Source organism: Typopeltis vanoorti, chromosome 21 (genome assembly GCF_054136105.1).
Source record: "Typopeltis vanoorti isolate ZY-2024b chromosome 21, IOZ_Tvanoo_1.0, whole genome shotgun sequence".
NCBI classification, from domain to species: Eukaryota; Metazoa; Arthropoda; class Arachnida; order Uropygi; family Thelyphonidae; genus Typopeltis; species Typopeltis vanoorti.
The window spans coordinates 66,427,012-66,448,154 of record NC_143569.1 but is presented as its reverse complement, the minus strand read 5'-3'; the positions used below and the strand labels follow the sequence as shown (position 1 = coordinate 66,448,154).

General features: G+C 35.9%; 1 protein-coding gene across 1 annotated transcript in view; it reads left to right on the top strand.

Annotated features, from left to right (window-relative positions):
- Positions 1 to 17,867, top strand: part of LOC150094939 (neprilysin-11-like) — a 70,542-nt gene extending 52,675 nt beyond the window's left edge. Inside the window, exons 15-22 of the mRNA XM_090410850.1 lie at positions 858 to 922; positions 4,333 to 4,384; positions 5,240 to 5,307; positions 6,955 to 7,091; positions 15,071 to 15,136; positions 15,933 to 16,031; positions 17,182 to 17,261; positions 17,512 to 17,867. Of these exons, the coding sequence (XP_090266976.1) occupies positions 858 to 922; positions 4,333 to 4,384; positions 5,240 to 5,307; positions 6,955 to 7,091; positions 15,071 to 15,136; positions 15,933 to 16,031; positions 17,182 to 17,261; positions 17,512 to 17,611 (667 nt within the window). The 3' untranslated portion in view covers positions 17,612 to 17,867. The remainder of the gene's footprint in view (positions 1 to 857; positions 923 to 4,332; positions 4,385 to 5,239; positions 5,308 to 6,954; positions 7,092 to 15,070; positions 15,137 to 15,932; positions 16,032 to 17,181; positions 17,262 to 17,511) is intronic.
- Positions 17,868 to 21,143: the final 3,276 nt, after the last annotated feature.

Below are 21,143 nucleotides of genomic sequence, written 5' to 3'. Positions count from 1 at the left end.
GGGAAATTCGTGCATAATTCCCTCACGAATGTTACATGAAGGAAAATTCCTTTTTAACGCCATCTGTAATCTGATAAAGAAATGGAATGCAAAATATTCTACTATCACAAAATTAAAATCAGACGTGGACAAACTCCATAAGCAAAATATTTTATTGTAATAATTCTTTTTCTAGTAAAAATTATAGTTTTTGAATCTGAATTAAATATTTAAAAAAATATATAAATAATTTTTTTTTCAAAAAAATCTTTTAAAAATAAGATTTGCTGGAACAGGTTCTGCAAAATTAGGACTTATCAATGCAGATAAAATTTCATATTTGAAATATCAAATAGTCTAAATGAGTTAATGAAGTATACAAGTTATTACTGCAAAAACAATAACTGCCAAATAAAAAATAGTACGTGTTTTAAATGTTTTCCGTTCTGTTCAGTTTTACGTTTACACGTAAACCCACACCGTACCATGCAGACGTTCAAAACCAGATCCGACGGAATACGATGATATTAATCCTTATTTCTCCAGTTTCCTATGTTTGTATAATGCTTGTATTCTTCTAGTCCGTTTGTTTATTTTTCAGAATTCCGGAAGAATAAAAACCCTTCCACCTTCGTATGAGATCAGCTAACTCACCTTCCCTTGAAAAGTCCTAAAGGTTCGTCACGTCGAAGCGGAATTCAAAGCCAGTACTTTCCAACCAAAGGGCTTCTAAACCGAGGCAATGGAGACTCTATAAATAGATAATTTTCATTTCTTTATCTGCGTTTACCTTGATATAATCCACGTTGTTTACTTTTGTACATAATTCCTTAATTATCCATTGAAAACTGATTTAATTATGATGTTTTCCTTTTCAGATGGCCATTGATGTTTCCTTCAACTTCCATAAATGCCTTCAATTTCTTGCAACACAACCTCATAGGTTAGTATTGCATTTTCATATAGAAAAGTTATCAAAATATTATTTTATTTGGTTCTATTTTAGAAACAGTATTAGTTTATCACGTCATGTAAGGTGACTTTTTTTTTTTCGAAAAAAAAAAAGTTTATAACATTCTTTTAACGATTGTTTCTACAATAATGCAAACTTTTCATCCAGGATATCGTCCATATAGGGAATCCCCCCATTCGAGGGTACAGCAGTAAAACAGTTCCGCAGACTAGCCGCTGGTTAGTGCACTGCATCAGTTAGTAAAGAAAGTAGCTCTCCGATCAGCCAGCGTCAAATCCTGCACCACTTATTTTGCCAATTCGTGACTGGAGAGACCTTAAGTGCAGTGGCTGTACAAAAGTCCAACAAAAAAAAAACATGAAACACAACAAAAATCCAACCAAAAATCCGTACCAAAAAAAAAAAAAAAAAGAGTTTTCGCATCCACTTCGCCAACATTTGTGGCCTAAACAGCAATATAAACGACGTGCGCCACCACCTACAGTCATCTAAACCAGAACTACTATTCCTATTAGAACCCCAACTGGTAACCTCAACAACCACTGTCCGGCTCAACTGCCCCAAACTACATATTACACAGTTCTTTTCGCCATAAGGACGGCAGTTGTGCATTCATCAGAAACTGGCTTATCATGCTAGAGATTGCAAAACCGCGAACTTCCCCTCCCCCCCCGTTTGATCTGCTTCTGGCTCAAAATTTTCCTATCAAACCAACCTGCCATTTTCATATGCTCTCTCTATTGTTCATCAAACTCCGTTAACCACTCTAACCTCTTCACCTTTCTCTCTCTCTCTCTCTCTCTCTCTCTCTCTCTCTCTCTCTAATTGGCTTCCCATCTTTCAATCCTTTCAAAGAATCCTTTCAAATCAGACTTTGAAAGGACTGAATGCTACAAACGCGCCTTCCGGTCCCTTGGACCCAAGTGCTCAATGGTCCCAAGGCCATTGAGCACAACTTTTACCCACCCAGTTTTTACCACTTTCACATCTGGATGGTACTGTAGTCACTTCGCCTAAAGACAATACCGACTTACTGGCATCACTGTTCTCTTCCAATTCCTGCATTGATGACCTGGGCAAAGATCCACGAAGAACTGCTCTCTCCATGTCACCTATAATCTTCTGCCAGAAAGAAATCCGAAGAATCCTTAATAATCTGAACACAAACAAAGCATCTGGTCCTGATGGTATTAGGACAAGATGCTTTGTTTGTGTTCAGGTGAAGAATGATCCCAGTATCCCTTCTATTGTTAAAACCTTGTGCCCCAGAACTAACACCTATCTTGTATCGCTTCTTCAATCTATTTTATTCAACTGGCATCTACTCTACATTGAAACAGGTCCACATTCCAACACATTCAAAAGAAAAGTGATAATAGTCACCAAAGAACTACCTTCCAATTGTTCTCACTTCTGTTCTGTCTAAAATTATGAAAGTATCAACAACAACTAGTGAACCACCTACAGACCTACCAACTGACCAGTGATCAGTAGAACGGATTTCGCCACATCTACAGCAGATCTTCTAGCTGTAGATCGAACATTTGAGGCATATGATCGCGTGTGACATCTACTTATCAAACAGCCTTCTACACTCTGCAACTGGATCACCAACTTTCTTACATGGCACATAGTGGAAACCATCCACTATGTGCCATGGTGGATGGTTTCCTTCCCCCCTTAGATTTCTCTACCAATTCAGGAGTACCCGAGGGATTCGTTCTTTCACTTTTAGTTTAAAGTCCCCCGCAGTGTATCCTATGAATAGGATACACTGTTTTCATTTCACAAACCTGTTAGTGCTCAATTATTAGAATCATCATGATCCACCACAACCCAACGTCCTGAACTCCCACCTCCTAGATAGATATATCTCAATTGGACCAGGACAACTCTGTAAATTTAAATGCTACCAAGAATCAGTCCTGTCTAATCTCTCTCAAGAAAGAGCTCACCCCTACCTTCACCAATACCCAGATATCCAAACGTGATCAGATTTCCCATCTTGGACTGACCTATACTTCCGACCTTTCCGGGCACAACCACATTTCATCTATGGCTTTTGCAGCCGCCAGAAAAAAACTTGGTGTACTTTTTCGCACAGATACTAACTCTACAAATCCCAAATCCGCCAAAACATGGAATATTGGGGGATGGTGCCCGAAAATCCTCTCTAAGATTTCTCGTACTTACGTATAGGTACTTTCATGGACAATGTTCTGCTGTGGCACTATTATTCCTCTATTTTCCTCCAAAATCAATAGAACAAGAGGCACTGTTAACCAACACCGTTTTGTTCACCAACTTCGCTGCATCCTCTTTCATTCCATCTACTTCTGTTCCTTGGACAGTCTCCCCCACTCTGCCTTCAGCTGTTTAAACAAAATGTGAACAGATTCCTCCTTTCTTCTATTCCTCTTGCTTACACATGGCACTAATCTGTTGTAGGTCTTGTGACTTTTCGTGTGTGGGTCAGATATAAAAATTAAAAAAATTCACAAATTTATTCAAAAATAAATCTCATTTATTTTTGAATAAATAATTTCTTTAATTATTTTGAATTGTACCGATACTACCTGCAATATCCCATATATATCTTAAAAAAATAGCAAGATAGTTCCATCTGAAAAATAGTACTCAACATGAAAACTGGACACTTCTGTATTACCGTATAATTGGTAATTAATGAAAGATTCGTGTCTTCATCCATCCAATTCCCGTCCCTCAAATATGGGTCAGCCCCCACTTCGATTAGGAATTTTAGGTAATTTAATGTAACCGACATGCCATTCCTCTGCCGCATCCCTCTAAGGGTGTGTTTTGTGTCTGTAGATATGTGAATTCACGGGGCCAGTTTGCCTGTTTTCGGAATGAAAAACCCGATTATTTTTATTTTATTTATTTATTTAATTATTATTATTTTGCTACAATCATCTGAATCAAATTTCATATTTAAAGTGAAGTTCTCTTTTATTAATTATGTGTTTATTTTTCTTTTTATATTTATTATTGAATTAATATGAATATACACAAATATATATTATTAGCAGCTAAAATAATAACAAAGTAAAAGAGAGAGAGAGAGAGAGAGAGAGAGAGAGAGAGAGAATTTAACACCAAAAGCTTCATGTCAAATGATTTAATGCCTCTGATATTTGATCGTTATTTCAAGTGAGTTATTTTTTAAGAAATTCTATTCAGTTTGTTAACGATGACTAATTCTAGATATATTTTTTTACGTTCACAGTAATGTACAGACATCATGGTGTGTTTACATATTCATTATAGATAATTATTGTTTATCATTTTTACGGTAGATATTCAGTTGAAGCCGCACAAAATTCAATTCCTCATTTTTTTTTTTAATTATCCCGTTTCAGTTATTAACAATGTCTACCTCCAGAATCCATATTTTAGTTCTGAGCTTCCATGGTAAGAATTTCCATTCTATTTAGTCTAATTAATGATTATTTACTTATTTACAAACATCCTTCGTTTTTATTTATTTATTAACAATAAATTAGCGACAAGAATAAAACGCATTTTTTTTTCTGTAACGAAATAATACGTCATATAAATGCCATCTACAGTTCTTGGAATCTTGAATTTATAATGGCCTTCGCTTCTAGATGTTTATCGGAATTGACTTCTTCAGGAAGTACAACATCCTGTTTTGACCGATTGGCTAACGTATTCCGCTCTTCCTCCATTAGGCTGTGAGTTCGAATCCCGCTTTAGGAAGATGTTTGGCTGTCTTTAGGTGGAAGATGAATTTCATCCCTCGTCTAAGGCCATCTTCTGCTTATTTACGTAGGCCTGAAGTGGCTTAAAAAGTTCCTTATTTGATCGTTAAAAGCTGGATTTCCAGATTATGTAAAAATAAATAAAAAAATATTTAAAAAAATAATAAGAGCTTTAGCCTATTCAAGGTACTAATGTAGTGTAGGCTTGCAACATGTCGTGTATGGGAGCCACATAAATAAATAAAAACGAACAGAGGGCCTCTGAACGGATGTTTAATATCACTAGTGGGATTCAGTGTCTTTATCCTGAAATGGGAGGTGCGCACACTCAAGAGGAGAATTTCCTTCCTTTGTGTGTGTGTGTGTGTGTGTGTGTGTGTGTGTGTGTGTGTGTGTGTGTGTGTGTGTGTGTGTGTGTGTGTGTGTGTGTGTGTGTCACAGCACGAAATTAGTAACATTAGTAACGGACTTTCATAATTACAATTGCAAAATTAACTGGGATTGGGAAATGTTGCTTTATCATGTTTATTGTTGGTTTTTGCAGGTATCTAAATTTTGGAAGACTCGGCACCATTCTTGGACACGAACTCACTCATAGTTTCGATCAGAGCGGTAAGTAGATACTTTTGATCCGCGTCACACTTTTCAATTCACATGGAATGAATTTTTTTTTATAAGAAAATTAAAATAGATATAAAAGTTTTTTTTTTTTTTTTCCCGAGCAAAAAATATTTTTTTACTAGTCATCACTATTCAACAAGTTTCGTCACTGTTCTTAGAACTTAAAACGTCAAGAGCAATAACCTCAAATAGCGTCAGAGCATGAACGTCAGGAACAATGACGGATATCCAAGCTTTTCCTGAAGCTCTTAACGATATTTGTCAGGAATAGAAATGATATAAGATTAGGTCGCTCTTTAACACATAGAGAGTAGCAATAAAGGCCCCAAAGTTTTGCGCTACACTAGAGAATGCTAATCTTTAATATCATAACAGCAAATAAGGAGATTTAATAAAGCTTAACATTATTTCACTAACTCTGCACTTATTTTTTTAAATTTTTTGAAAGCAATATTTTCATATCATCGCAAGTCAGTAGTTTGTCATTTACCGCCAAGTTTTTGCTATTTTTTTTTAATCGAAAAATTGCAAATTTTTAAGTAACAAGTTCTCGATTATAAAAGAAAAATCTGCTTTAATAATATACTAAAATATCCACTAACGCTTTTTATTCCTTTTAGGGAGTAGGCGAGGTCGTTTTATCCCTGTCTTACATTTGGAGACTGAGAGAAAGCTCAATCTTCACCGGTAGTTCTAATTATAAACGGTATTCGACGAAGGGGGGGGGGACGAAGAAAGGATGAGAAAAATGGTCCTGATTCAAACTGAAAACAGCTTTTTTCGGGTGGCCTAGCAAACGCTACTTCAAACAGGGCCACACAGGCCTTCTAAAAAAAGAAAAAAATCGCTCGTTTTAATTTAAAATTTCTCATTTAAAAATATGGAGAACATTCTTTGAATTCACTTTTAAAGAACACCCTGTTTAGAAATTAATACTCTCGCAGTAGGCTACAGGAGGTTTTTTTTTTTTAATTTAAACTACGCACATTATTAACGGTAACATATTTAATTTAATCCATATCATTTTATAGAAATTTAAGAATTTCTATGATTATCTTAGGATAACATTATTATTACGTGACACCTCCAAGGAGTCCAAAGATTGTTCGACCGAGGGCATCTACTCTACAACCCTGTCTCCACCAACTAGAAACAAACGCAACCAACGCCATCTACCGACCACCACTACCATTAGTATTTTCACACACACAATCACAAACATCCATGTCCACGGCGGGATTCGAACCCTGAAATTCGAATTCCGCGAAGAACCCAATTCGAAAGACCTGGGGTCTTGCCAAGGACGGGGCGTTTCAACAGAAGCTTGAAAGCTTGGCATCTTTTAAAAACAAATCAGAAAACTGAATATTAAACATTTTACAAAACACAAACATTGTCATTTGATTAATAAAGTTAACGTTTCATCATCATTATTTGCTATTTCTTCATAAAAGTCGTTTAGTTATAAAAGTTGGTAAAACTACATAAAAAAAAACTTAACCATAATGTCATTTATTGACAACTTAGCAAGATGCCCTTTTCATTAACATTTCGAGGAATTACCGCGATGATCACATTTTCAATGACTGTTTGCTGCATTTTAATTGTGACCCTGTCTTTCTACTTGAAATGGAATAGGCAGCCTTAGAGATGAAACTGGAAACACGAATAGCTGGTGGAAGGAGGAAACATATGAAAATTTCAATCAGAGAAAACAGTGCGTCGTGGATCAGTACGATAAATATGTGATGCCAAGTTCCGATGGCGACTACCAGGTAAGAGAAGGCTGAAGCCTTTTTTGCGTAGTACAATAAAGTAATAATAATTATCTTGGTGTTTATGCATGCGTGGTCAAGGTGAGGCGAAGGACACCATAACATTAGGCGTCACAATTAAACAGTATAACCGGTTTCCTCTTTATAATTTATGATAATTAATATTATTTTTAGGCGCATTTTTCAAGCGCCTGTTAGATTCCTTTGTCTGTCCGTACGCGTGTTTTTCCTCTATGAATTTAATTTAATTTCTTTAGGATCGCTACTAAAATCTGTCTTATCAATTTTGATTCAGGTGAATCATTTTTTATTCACAAAAGTAGAAAAATCCATATCGATTATATGTACTCAATGAAAATTGTTTAATTTTGGGAAATAAGTTTGGGAACGGTACTTTACAGCTTGTCCCTGTTGTCGACAGTTATCGGTAGAACTCCGAATATGGCATGAAAAATAGCATCAATATGAATAAATTAATGTGAGGCATCGAAAGACATCGAAAGACACCTTTAAAGAAACATTTTTAAACTCTTACTATAATAATATTGTTTCGTTATTATTAATAAATAATAATAAAGCAAATGTTATTTAATTATAATTATTATTTCAATATTTGATTATGTCATTGTTTACTTAAATTATTATTATCATAGTCATCATCTTTAATCACTTCCATTTTTCCTTCATTATATTTTAAGTATTAAAATGTATACTGATATTAACCCAACATCAAGTTCGTCATGAAAAAGTGAAAAATTATTAACAATCACAACTCTATCCTTATCATTAAGACTCTATAGATGCAATTTTTTTTAATACTCTAGAGCACATTATAATCGACTATTTAGGGAACATAATTATATATTATATATAAAATATAAGAGAAATTAAATTACAAGTTTAATTCTTTAAAATTTTAAACAGCTTTTGAGAAATTAAAGTCATTTATAAACTTTAATAATACACCTTTTATTTTTTATAATATTTTTATAATACCTTTTGTAGTTGTACTTTACAGTACGATATTCATAAATTTTACCTTCACTGCAACCACAACAGATAGCGGGGAATATGAAAAGCATCTTGCTTCACCCCTAAAGACATAAATGTCAATTGTCAATACAGTACGATAAAATCGAAAAAGCCAAAAGTCCTTTTTAGGACTTCCAGGGTAACATAAGAAATGGCAATGCTGTAGCTAATGAAGTTTTAACTGAGGCTCGCCTATTGCCGTTACCCAGCCATGACTAGAGCTTTTTAGCTTAATAACATCTCATCCACACAGATTCTCCTCATTCAGATGACAGGATAAAGAGTCACGGACTCAGTCCATCACCCAGTTCTTTTAAGAACTTTAAGAACAGTACGATAATAATGGACGGAGCAAAGTCCTTTTTAGGATTTCCAGAGTAACAAATGGTAAATGTTGTAGCCAATGAAGTTCTAACTGAGACTCGGCTATTGCTAATATTGCTAATAATAATAATAATAATAATAATAATATGAGCACGCTCTCTTAAGGTTTTTGCCTTAAGGGAGCAATTTGAGTCTCCGGGAAAAGTGTTTTCCGGCCCGGCCCGGTGAGGGGCTTTGTCGGTGAATGCTTTTCTTCGGAATATGAGCGGTTCTGCTCGGTGGTGGGTGGAAGGCCATCATTAAGTGGAACCAACGCTGAGATGGACGGTCTTTCGCCCACTATTGAGTAGTCTAGGGATCGTTCGAATTTTTAGAGCCGGCTTCACTTACACATAAGGGTAACAAATGGCAATGCTGTAGCCAATTAAATTTTAACTGAGGCCTGGATATTGCCGTTACCCAGCCATGACTAGAGCTTTTAGCTCAATAACATCTCACCCACACAGATTTTCTTCGTTCAGATGACGGAATAAAGAGTTAAGGACTCAGTCCATCGTCAAGTTCTTTTAAGAACAGTACGATATAACATACAGCTTGGTTCAGTTCGTCATGATTATCTTATTCTTCATATCACTAAAATTAATTTAACTCGTGATTATAAATGAACTCATTTATCACAAAAGATCATCATCATCATCATTAGTGTTCCGTCTCTTGACAGGTCCAATGGTATAACTCAGCAGATTCTCTTCCTCCAATTTCCTCTGTCTCTCTTGCTTCCTCATTCATTTCCTGATATCCTCTTGTGTCCATTATATCTTCAAGTATCTTTAGTCGTCTCCTTCCTCTTGGTCGCTTCTCTTCAATTTTCCCTTCTATCATTCTTTTTAGTAAGCTGTCTCCTCCTCTTAATATATATCCTATCCAGTTATGCTTTCTTCTTCTTATGGTCTTTAGCAAATTCCTTTCTTCTTCATTGGTGATTTTTTTCAGCCCACTTTATTTTCTCCATTCTTCTCCATAACCACATTTCAAATGCCTCCAACATTTTAACTTCTTTCTTCCCAAATGTCCATGATTCTGACCCATATAAGGTCATTCTCCAAATATAACACTTAATAAGCCTTTTCTTTAGATTTGTATTCATTTTATTAATAAACAAATTTTCTTGCTATAAAATGCATATCTTTCTTTATTAATTCTTTCTTTTATTTCCATGTCACATTTTCCGTTTTCTTGTATTATACTACCAAGGTATTTGTATTGTCTCACTTGCTCTACACTTTCTCCATTCATCATCACCTTGATACTTCCTGTTTCCTGGAGACTCTCATCACTTTTTTTGTCTGTTAATTTTCATACCATATTTCTTGTATACACTTTCAAATTTTTGCATTAGGTGCTGTAGTTCATCTTCAGTATTAGCTGATATTGCTTAATCATCTGCAAATCTAATATTTTGTATTGTTCTTCCTCCAATAGTGATTCCTCTTTTCTCTTCGTCAAATGCTTATTTTATCATTTCTTCTGCAAATATATTGAAGAGCTTCGGTGACAGGCAGCATCCCTGTCTTACACCTCTGCCAATCACACACTTTTTAGTTTTTCCTACTTTTGTCTTTATTAGGGCCGTCTGGTTCATATATAATTCAGCTATTAACCTCCGGTCTCTCCAATCTAAACCTATTTTGTGTAACATTTCCATCAGATTTTCCTATTTCACCATGTCAAATGCTTTCTCAAGGTCGATAAAACATACAGGGTGGCCATAAAATAACTTTCCCTCTTTGGAGGCATCTGTAGCTAAAACCAATAAGCGGAATGAGACCAAATTTTATATTGAGACTTTTTAAGGCATGGGGAGATGATTTCCGTGGGAAAAAAAGTAACAAAAGTTGCCGACAGGGGAAATTTTGGCGCTGGCGGAGCAGAAAGCAGTCAAATATTTGCAGTAAACGCAGGTAAAAAGGATTATGCAAATTTTACTGTGCGTACGTGACAGCAGCGCCACCAATTCCGCTTAAAAAGGAATTGGGAACGTTCAGGCAGTTATTCGAATGACTGACGAATTGTGCTCAATAAGCGACCTAACTTGCCTCAGCGTGCTTTACGTGTTAAGTTGTTTTACCTTAAACAGTGCAATGCCGTAGCGGCCCTTCGGGAATTTAGAAGGCTTCATAACCTGTACAGGTCCTATGTCAGCTGTAGCACTGAGAGCTATGATTAAAAAGTTTGAAGAAACTGAATCACTAGGAGTTAGACCTGGCAGAGGATGGAAAGCAGTGCAAGAAGAGACAGTAACAGACGCTGCTACTGCGGTGTTCGACGACACAGGGACCAATACTGGTCCAAGCGTTCGCGCCATAGCGCGCAAACTTGATATGGCTTATGGTACAGTCTGGAAAATCTTACGGAAAATGCTTCACTTCTATCCTTATAAGTTCAGTCGTGTGCAAGCACTAACTACCGCAGATTATGATAAGCGATTGACATGACCTTCGCGCTAATGTTTTTTGCCCGAATGGAGGTTGACAATGACTGACCTTGGAGAATATTGTGGGGTGATGAGGCTCATTTTTATCTGAATGGGTCGGTCAACACTCACAACTGCAAAATTTGGGCATCAGAACATCCCCAAGCGATCCAGCAAGTACCACTGCATTCTCCAAAAGTAACCGTGTGGTGTGGCTTTTTTGAGCGTATTACCCTTACAAGTCCTGTAACCTGCTCCATTACTGGAGAGATTTATCAACGAATGCTGGAAAATTTTGTCATTCCTGCATTGCAGCAAAGACAACGTTTGGACTCCATAATTTTTATGCAGGATGGAGGACGGCCACACATTGAACGTTCAGTACAGCGCCTTTTACGCCAGCATTTCAGTAAAGAGAGGGTTATCAGTCAGTTCTTTCCGACGGCATGGCCGCCTTGATCCCACGGACATCACTCCATGTGACTTTTGGCTGTGGGGGTATTTGAAATCCGTTGTATATGATGGTGGCGTTCCCAACTTGCATGTCTTGAAAGAGAACATAAAACGGGCTGTTATGAACATCCAATCCGACTCCTTACGCTCAGCTGTAGAGCATGTCGCACACCGGATGTAATTTGTTGTACACAAGAAAGGTCAGCACACTGAAAATCGTGTATTTGGTCCAGGGGAACCCTATTCTGATGAATAAAACATCATTCAACTCATTAATGTAGTGAGTTCAATCACTACATTAATTTCTGTCTCTCGCAAGTTGTTTTAGTTTAATTATTCTTATCATCATTGTAATGCACCACATATCCAGCTGGAATGAGTAATGCGGCTGTCGCTTACACCGCCGAAATGTTATTATTCCATTTTAACTGCCTTTAATGTAATCATCCGCTTGTTTTCGGCTCCTCCAGCGCCAAAATTTCCTCTTTAGGCGACTTTTGGTACTAAATCTTTCCCCCCCCCCTTTTTTTTTTTTCGCGGAAATCATCTCCCCATGCCTTCAAAAGTCTCAATATAAAATTTGGTCTCATTCCGTTTATTGGTTTTAGCTACAGATGCCTTCAAAGAGGGAAAGTTATTTTATGGCCACCCTGGACATAAACTTCTTTATTTACTTCTATATTCCTTTCCCATATGGTCCTCATTACTCCAATTGCATCTCTAGTTCCTCTGTCTTTTCTAAATCCAAATTATCATCTCCAGAAAATACTCCACTCTTTTATACAATCTTTGAATTTAATATTCTTAGCAGTACTTGGGGAATGCAAGAGTATGCTTATAGTTCTGTAGTCACTGCACTTAGTAGTACTGCTTTTCTTTTCAATTGGTATAAGAATACTCTCTGTGAAATCTTTAGGCCATACTCCTGTTTTGTAAATTAAGTTGCAGAGTTTCCATGTTTCTGTTGTACCTTTGTCCTCCAGTTGTTGTTTAAGATTTCACTAGGTATTCCATCCATCCACAAAAGATAATGCAAACAAATAGTGGTGTATCATTTTTGTGAGAAAGTGTTTATTCTCCAGGAAATGAAGTTTTATGACCGCCATTTGATATAGGAGTATAATATCGTTGTTTCTTCTAGCACTGCACTAACTGTGAGAAGACAAACTCGATATTGTGCATTTATTTTCTCCGCCGCAATTAACTTCAGGTGTCGTTTTCGATATCTCGCTCCCTCAAATAAATGAGATAATTTATCTTTGTAAAAGAAATCAAGTCCAGAATTCTTAACAGCAAAACGAGTGACAAATTTCCACTAATTTGACCCATTTATTATGTAATGTGTTTAAAGTCGTATTTAACTACACGTCACTCAACTCATCAATAGTAGCTGGATCTATTGAGCCCACCCACTACAGCCCATCAGGAAGTTCTGATGTACTAGATATAGTCATCCTCAGGAACATCAGATATCAATATCAGCTGGAGACATTAGAAGAGCTTACTTCAGATCATAATCCCATCCAGCTCAAGCTAGATACCCAGGATCAGCTCTCCCCTCATCATTCTTTTATAGCATGGGATAAGCTCTCTAAGGTTCTCCCAGACCACATTGGCTTACCTCCTGTCATTCGCAAAAAAGAAGACATAGACCTAGCTGTAAGCAACCTAACTAGACAAATCAGCAGAGCAATAACATCAATCACACAAACCACTGTCTTCTACGCGTCCAGTTGGATTCCGGAAGAGATAATGGACCCGATTAGGACTAAAAACAAAACCAGAAAGCGATATCACAACACTGGAGCCTCGCATGACAAAACCACCTGAACATACAGGTTCGAGAAGCTCTCCAGAAACACAGGAATTCCGAATGGGAATCTAAACTTACGGAAACCAACCCAGAAGTCTTTCCCACAACCCAGTTATCTTTCCTACAGATAACTCCATGTGGAAATTTCTAAAATCTCTTCGTACCAAAATGAAGACCAAACTTGGAATTGCACACTGAGATGAAGAAAAAGTAGAAGCCCTAATTGACAATCTGGAAAATCAGTGCAGCCCATCTTACGAAAACTTAAATATTAATCTCATTTATAAAGTTCATCTCGTCAAGTCAGAAAAGCCTTAAGACAGCCTAAGGATGATTCAAAAATCATCACCCCCCCCCACTACTCCAACAGAAATAATCAATATTATATCCCAATTGAAGAATAAAAAGGCTCCTGGTCCCGACGACATCGCCAATGTAATAATAAAATTACTCACAAGAAAGGCCATAATTCATCTAGTTAATATGACCATTTCCATACTAAGATTCCAGTACTTTTCCACAGCGTGGAAAACTGCTGACATCATCCCTCTGAAAAAGCCTGGTAATAACCCACAACTCCCCCAAAGCTACAGGCCCATTAGTCTTCCTTCCTGCCTCAGCAAAGTAACAGAAAAAGTCATCCTAGGAAGGCTACAATTAGCATTGGACAAACATAAACATAAAAACTAATATCTTTATTGGCTCATTAGGCTTAGCTCTGAGAGAAGGATATCCTTGTTGGTTACAGGCAAATTCATCGAAAAACAGTTAATCGAAAGACAATTCATCGGACTTTTTCGATTAATTGTTGTTCGATAAACTGATTTTCGATGAATTGTTGTTCGATTAATTGCCTTCGATGAATATTGTCTTTTGGTAAACTGTTTTTCGATGAACTCTCCGGATACCTTGTTGGACAGTCTCCAGAATGATCAATTATATTTTTAAAGAAGATGTGCGAACTAATCTATAATTTAATCGCTAGAAGCCTTTTGGCAATTACAGATGAGCACCTGCTAATAGAAATGCAGTTTCAAAGGTGCTCATTGGGAGAATAATAATAATAATAATAATAATAATAATAATAATGAGCGTTGAAATCGTTTGATGGGTATTCTCTTATAGAACTTGCAGTTTGTTTTCCAGATTAATTAAAAGTGAAGACACTTTCTTTTTCTTTTGTTGGAATCAATGATCGATCATAACACACGCACGCACGCTCTCGCAAAAAAAAAAAAAAAAAAAAAAAAGGTGTTCGTTCGTGTCTACTCTCCTCCATCTTCGAACTTATAAAACTAAATCACGTATTGGAAATGCAGACACGAACGAAACTTTTTTTTTTTTTTTTTTTTTTTTTGCGAGAGCTTGCGTGCGTGTGTTATGATCGATCATTGATTTCAACAAAAGAAAAAGAAAGTGTCTTCACTTTTAATTAATCTGGAAAACAAACTGCAAGTTCTATAAGAATACCCATCAAACGATTTCAGCGCTCCTTATTATTATTATTATTCTCCCAATGAGCACCTTTGAAACTGCATTTCTATTGGCAGGTGCTCATCTGTAATTGCCAAAAGGCTTCTAGCGATTAAATTATAGATTAGTTCGCACATCTGCTTTAAAAGTATAATTGGTCATTCTGGAGACTGTCCAACAACGATATCCTTCTCTCAGAGCTAAGCCTAATGAGCCAATAAAGGTGTTAGTTAGATATCAAAACGCATTAATTACATTTAAAATAAAATGAACCTCAAATTTCTTTTCGTTTTTTTTTTTTTTTAAGTGGTATGCTAATTCAACTGATACTACTCCCACTACTCCAACAGAAATAATAATAATAATGCTTGGTCAATAAGTCAGCGAACCTTCTTCTATTTTAATTTTCAGGTTTCTGGTCAGAAAAGCTTGTCTGATAACATTGCCGATATCGGTTCAGTGAGAATTGCTTTAAGGGTAAGTAAAACTTTTTTTTATTCAGTGATTGTACAGTACTTTATAAATTATTCTGTTTCGTGTTTAGAGAATATTAAAAAAAAGTAATTTTTATTTATTATTAAATATTTTTTTTTTGCTTACATTCTTATTGCATTTCGCACTTCTATGGATGAAAGTGAATTTAAATGGAGAATATCCTCGCTTCTCCTCCCCAAAATGCATGTTTGAGAGTGGGGATTTGAAGGTGTTAATAAACGTGATCCTTCATCAACTAACGGGTATCCACAACATAATTATAATATCAAAAAGCACCTTTGAAGTCTTCACCATTGAAATATAACAAGCCCATTCGCTAAAGAAGTAAACAAAAAGCAAAATATTTTCATAAGAGGGAATGAAAAAAAAAAAAAAATAGCCGGCAGCCCAAATCTCTGTACGTTACTTCGCATACATCATGTCTTTTTTATACTGATTTAATGTTTTTTTTTTTTTCAATATCAATTAATTAACAAGCCATTAGTATGTAGCATACTATGCTATTTGCCACAACATCCATTGCCGTTATACTAAACATATCTTCTGTTTATACAGACAGAATTTCTTGTTCCCATAGAAACAGAGACCCATACGGATGGTGACAGGATTTGTCCTTCCACAAACCCGGGTTTTTCATCCTGACAAAAAAGGCAAAGTGACCCGAAGAATGCGCGCTTAAACTGTTGAAATTAATATTAATCACTTCTAAATAAAATTAATGAGGATCCAATTATTGTTTATTTATAACCTAAATCATGAACTTGTTTCCGTATTACAGGCTTACGATGAATGGAAAAAAACCAAAGGAGTTGATAGAAAGCTTCCTGGTCTAGAGAAGTTTACAATGAGGCAAATGTTCTTCATTTCATATGCATGGGTACGGTTTCATTTATGTTATTTGAACTTTGAAAAATTAAACTTCTGTTTTTGTATGTATACTAGTAGTGTGTAGGTACATGTGATTCCCACCCATCCACAAGGGTTGTAAGCCTGTTCGGACTTACAGTGGGTGGGCTAAGGATTTTTGTTTTCTATGTTTATTAATTTTGTACCAACTTTTATATTTTTAAAATTTATTTTTACGTAGTCTCTGGAAACCCTGCTCGCGAGTCCAAACATGAAACTTTTTCAGTCCGCTTCAGGGCTGCAATAAGCAGTGCTATCTTCTCTCACCTGGAGATGAAATTCATCTCCTATCTAAAAGCATTCATAAACATCCGTGCCCAACAGTGGATTCGAACTCGCACCATGTTATTTGGAGAGCGGATATACTAACCACTCAGCCAACAAGGCTGAGTAGTCAGTATCTCCAAAAATAAAATAATTATACCTGAAATAAAAAAATTAAAAAAAAAAAAACGCTCATAACGCCTTTTAGTCAACAAAGGAAGCTCTTTTACTCCTAAATAACTGGGTCTCCGTCTTTCAGCCTTCAATGACTGTGAACTCAAGCTATGAATGAATCAAGGCTTTCTGTGGGGGAGAGGAGGAAAGGCAACTGCCGCCATCTGGTGGCCCTAAATTTTAAGATTCGAATCATTGTCTGTAATGGTCAGTTCTAGTTGCCGACTAGACTCGAACCTATCGTGGTCTTTCTTCTGGCAGCGTACAGCTAAAGATGCACACCATTTCCATAGAGCGACATAGACACCTGTTTAAGTGGCCTACGTTATGATCTGTCTTCCACACTACTCAGAATCAGAGAGAGAGAGAGAAAAATATTTTTATTTAAAATTTACCATTGCTGTGATTTGTTTTTGTTAAGATAGTTTATCCATGTGAAATTTCAACTAAAATGATAGAAGAAGAAGACAGGTTTTAAAAAGGAACTTGAAATGTTTATGTTTATATAAAAAAGTTGACAAACCTCGCAATAAATCAGTTGAGAACAGAACTTTTTGGTAATGTTTGTACTATTTTGTGCATCAGTTGATTATACAGAGGATGCTTGAAGAAAATTAACTTAAAAAAAAATTAAAATCCTTGCTTCCGTTTCTGACTGTTAATAATTACCAATTTTACTCTAGATGGAGTGCACTGTTAATCCGCTGTCAACCACTTTGTGGACTCGATATCTTCAAGGTAATTATCCCCCTGGAAAATTCAGGTAAGATGTTACAATTATGCTTTCGATAATGCTTACTTAAGTTGCTGTATATTTGGTTCTTGGAGAAATCGAATCTAGTTAATGAGATGGGATGGGAAAATTTGATTGAAAGCCGCTGTAAGCAACTTGTCATCAAATACAGTAAATTTATTTAATTTACTTATTTAAATAAACTTATTTAATTTATCTTTTTCTGGAAGAGAGTGCGCATGCTTGTAGTCAACATAACACTGCTGTTTTTCTTTTACAGAGTGATCGGTGCGATTTCAAACAGCGAAGAATTTGCAAAAGCTTTTCAATGCCCCGTGGGTTCCCCGATGAATCCACAAGAAAAGTGCGTCATTTGGTGAACTCGGTACTAGAAGCCAATCTCCTTTATTCCTAGTAACATCCACGAGAATCGTTCAAGAACAGAAACTAATAAATTATACTAGGAAGACTGACTGCAATTGTCATATTAAATTAAGTACAAAACTGTGTGTGTGGGTGCGCATGCGTGCTTGCGCAGCTGTATGATGTATAAAGCATATGCAACAAATTCTCGACCGCAGTGTATTTTTATACCATGTGTTTTAAATATGTATTAAATTCTACTTTCGGAAATAATTTCATGTATAGCATAGTTATTCTGTAATTCAGATAAACACTCTAAAAACATGAACTATATAATTGTGGTTCAATAGAAGCTCACTGCAGTATAGATTACATGACTTAGTCTCGTCAGCCACAAAAATGTGACCATGAAACATTGAGAACAGCATTTCACTGGTTAATCAATCATGCCCTGCTACTCCGCTTTAGACCCCTCAGGAAAATCCTTCTTTTCAACTTCATAGAGACTGAAGATATGAAAGTTGAAGTGGGAGAGATCCAGACCATTATTCTTGATTGCTAGCGTGAAATCATTTTACATTACATTCATGGATATCTCCAGGTTCCTAGTGATCAACACATGTAGCTAAACTTTCTGATGAATATTTGAGTTCCGAATTTATGTTTCGAGAAAAGGGTGAAATATTTTATAGAAGTTTTCAATAGATGCTTGACTTTGACTCAGATACTCGTATATAGCTGTGTAGTTCATTTTATCAATTGTTTTCGTTGAGAAAATCATTATCAGTTTTAGTTAATGGCATTAATGAACATTTACTGATAGTTTCGTATTGGAAAAATCGTCCAGAAAAAGATTTGTGAAATTTGTTAAAGTCTTCAGCTATTATAACATCCCATTCCTCCTCACAGTATATATTTCTTCTTGTGTGGAAGCAGAACTTAAGGATGCCACTCAGTTGGATGCTGAAATGATTTAACTGCATTGTCTTTAAAATGTTTCCAAGAAAGGAAAGCATTGAAAGTCTTGTAAACAATTCGCTACATATTTTCAATGCATGTTGTTCATAGTAGTTTTATATGATTGACCACACGTCATTATAGCTCCTACACTGCCCAACTGAACCACTTTTATACAAACGTAAATGAAACAAAGACGTTGCCAACGTATTTTGACTTATTAACATTTTATATATTGGATGATATCGGATAACCAGTCTTTTACGCCCTTGTTTGAACTGTTTGAACAACCAGTTTCGTCAGTGATGACAAAAACTTCTCTGTATAGAAGTGTCCGTCTGCTAAAAATTACTTGTGATATTTTGTGATAAAAATTCTCCATACTTCGTTGTTTCTTTGAAGTAAACATGAACACCTACTTTTGGAACGTCTTAAGAGCTTCAATGTGGCCACTTGCCAAAAAATTATGAAAAACACATTAAAAATATTAAGAATTCATCTTTCAGGTTTGTATTCTGAAATGTCGACGACACTGTAATATTTCAAATACATTTTTTTGACAAAGAATTCGATTTATTTATGTTCGTAAATATGCGCAGAAAAGGACAGGTGGTAAGTGATTCAGCGTAATGCATTTTACATTTAAATCTACACATTAACCACTTTCAACAGCTACGAGTATACTTTTTCGAAGATATGGACTTTTTCTAAGGATGCCTAATCAAACAAATCTTTGTTAATAATAATAATAATAATAATAATAATAATAATAATAATAATAATAATAATAATAATAATAATTTCTTCGACATACTGAAAACAAAATTGACGTGAGCAAGACGTGGCAATGGCTACAATATGAATATATTAAAAAAGAAACAGAAGATTCATTCTAGAAATTCAAACTCAAGAACAGGCATTACAAACTAATGCTATCAGAGCAAAAACTTTGAACATCAATAATAACAGCAAATACAAATTATGCGATCAGAAAGATGAGACTGTAGAATCAGCGCCTGCAGCAAGATAGCTCAAGCTTGGCATGTATGCAAAAAATGTCCGTGCGGTTAGCCGAGTGATCACGCGCTCCGCAACAATATGCCTGGAAATGGAGTGTCGTGTTCAATTCTTGCGTTCGACTCCTCGCTGACGTGAGGAGCTAAGGATCTTTCTCAGACATAGCCAAGTGGTCTTGGGCATGGACTGCAGGGTTTTTCTCCCCAGTTTATCTGGGTTTTTCCTCCCGCAAAGGAGGCAAACCGGTCTTAAGAACAGAACGCTTCACAGACTCACAACCCACGCTCAACCATGTGTAATTACACATGGTTGAGCGTGGGAGTAACGACCCCCACCTCGTAGTGAGTTATGAAACCCAAAAACGGGAGGCAAAGGCCCTACATGAGGCTGTACTGCCAAAGAAGAAGAAGAAGAATGCAAAAAATATGGCTTTCCTACTTCTGATAACTGGTGGCAGCATAAAATAGAGACAATATTGGACGCCACCTGACGGCCTATTCTTAGATTCTTGGGTAGAATTGATGATTGTGTATCAATTATGTGAATAAAATAATAATAATAATAATAATAATAATAATAATAATAATAATAATAATAATAATAAACATATTCAAAAAATATATATATCAGAACCTCTCAAAATTAAATTACTTGTTTCCTTAGTTGATAAATGTAAGTAAGGAGCAGAGTTGATAGCAGTCATTTAATAGTCTGTTCAAGTTAAATGTAATTGACATTTATAAATTATTATTGTTATTATTGTACAGGCACCTCCATGAAGTGCTTTGTCTATCATACCTCTCTTTGAACCCATTAACCCTTTCTGACCTGAATTTTTTTTACAAGTGAAAAAAGTTTTCTTTCTATTTATTTTGTTTTTAGGTCTAAAAAAGCAAGGGTATCAGTTATTTTTCTGAAAAATACATTTTCATTTTTCATAAAATGAAAATGTATTTTTTTCAATGATTCATGGAAATTTCATTTTCAATGAATCATTGAAAATGAAATGATTCATTTTCAATGAATCATTTCAGAATTGGAATCAAGAAAGTTAGTGATTCCGATCGGAATCACTAGGGCAGAAAGGGTTAACAGACAAAGCACTCACAATTGATTCTGGCAACCCATTCCACTCATTCACAACTCTCCCAAGCAAAAATTATAGTCGCACATCTCTACTAACCACACGTTTATTCAACTTCCAGGAATGACCCTCTTGTTCTGGCCCCTTCTAGGCAAGCTCTGAAACATTTCCCGTGCATCAATCCTATGAAGTCCTTTAAGCAACTTAAATGTTTCTTTCATATCCCTCTTTTTCAACCAACCATCTTCTCAATCCACACACCTTCAATCTATCCTCATAGGGCACATTCCACAGGCCACTGACCATCTTGGTCACTCGCCTCTGTCCTCTCCACCGCTTCTTCCCCAAGAAACTCTAGGGACAGACTTAAGCACAGCAATCCAGATGTGGGCGTATTAAGGCCTCATAAAGAAGAATAACAACTCCTTATCTCTATTTGTTTATGTGTTCTTCAATAGTCAAGTAATCTTATGAGCAACCTTAGCAATATG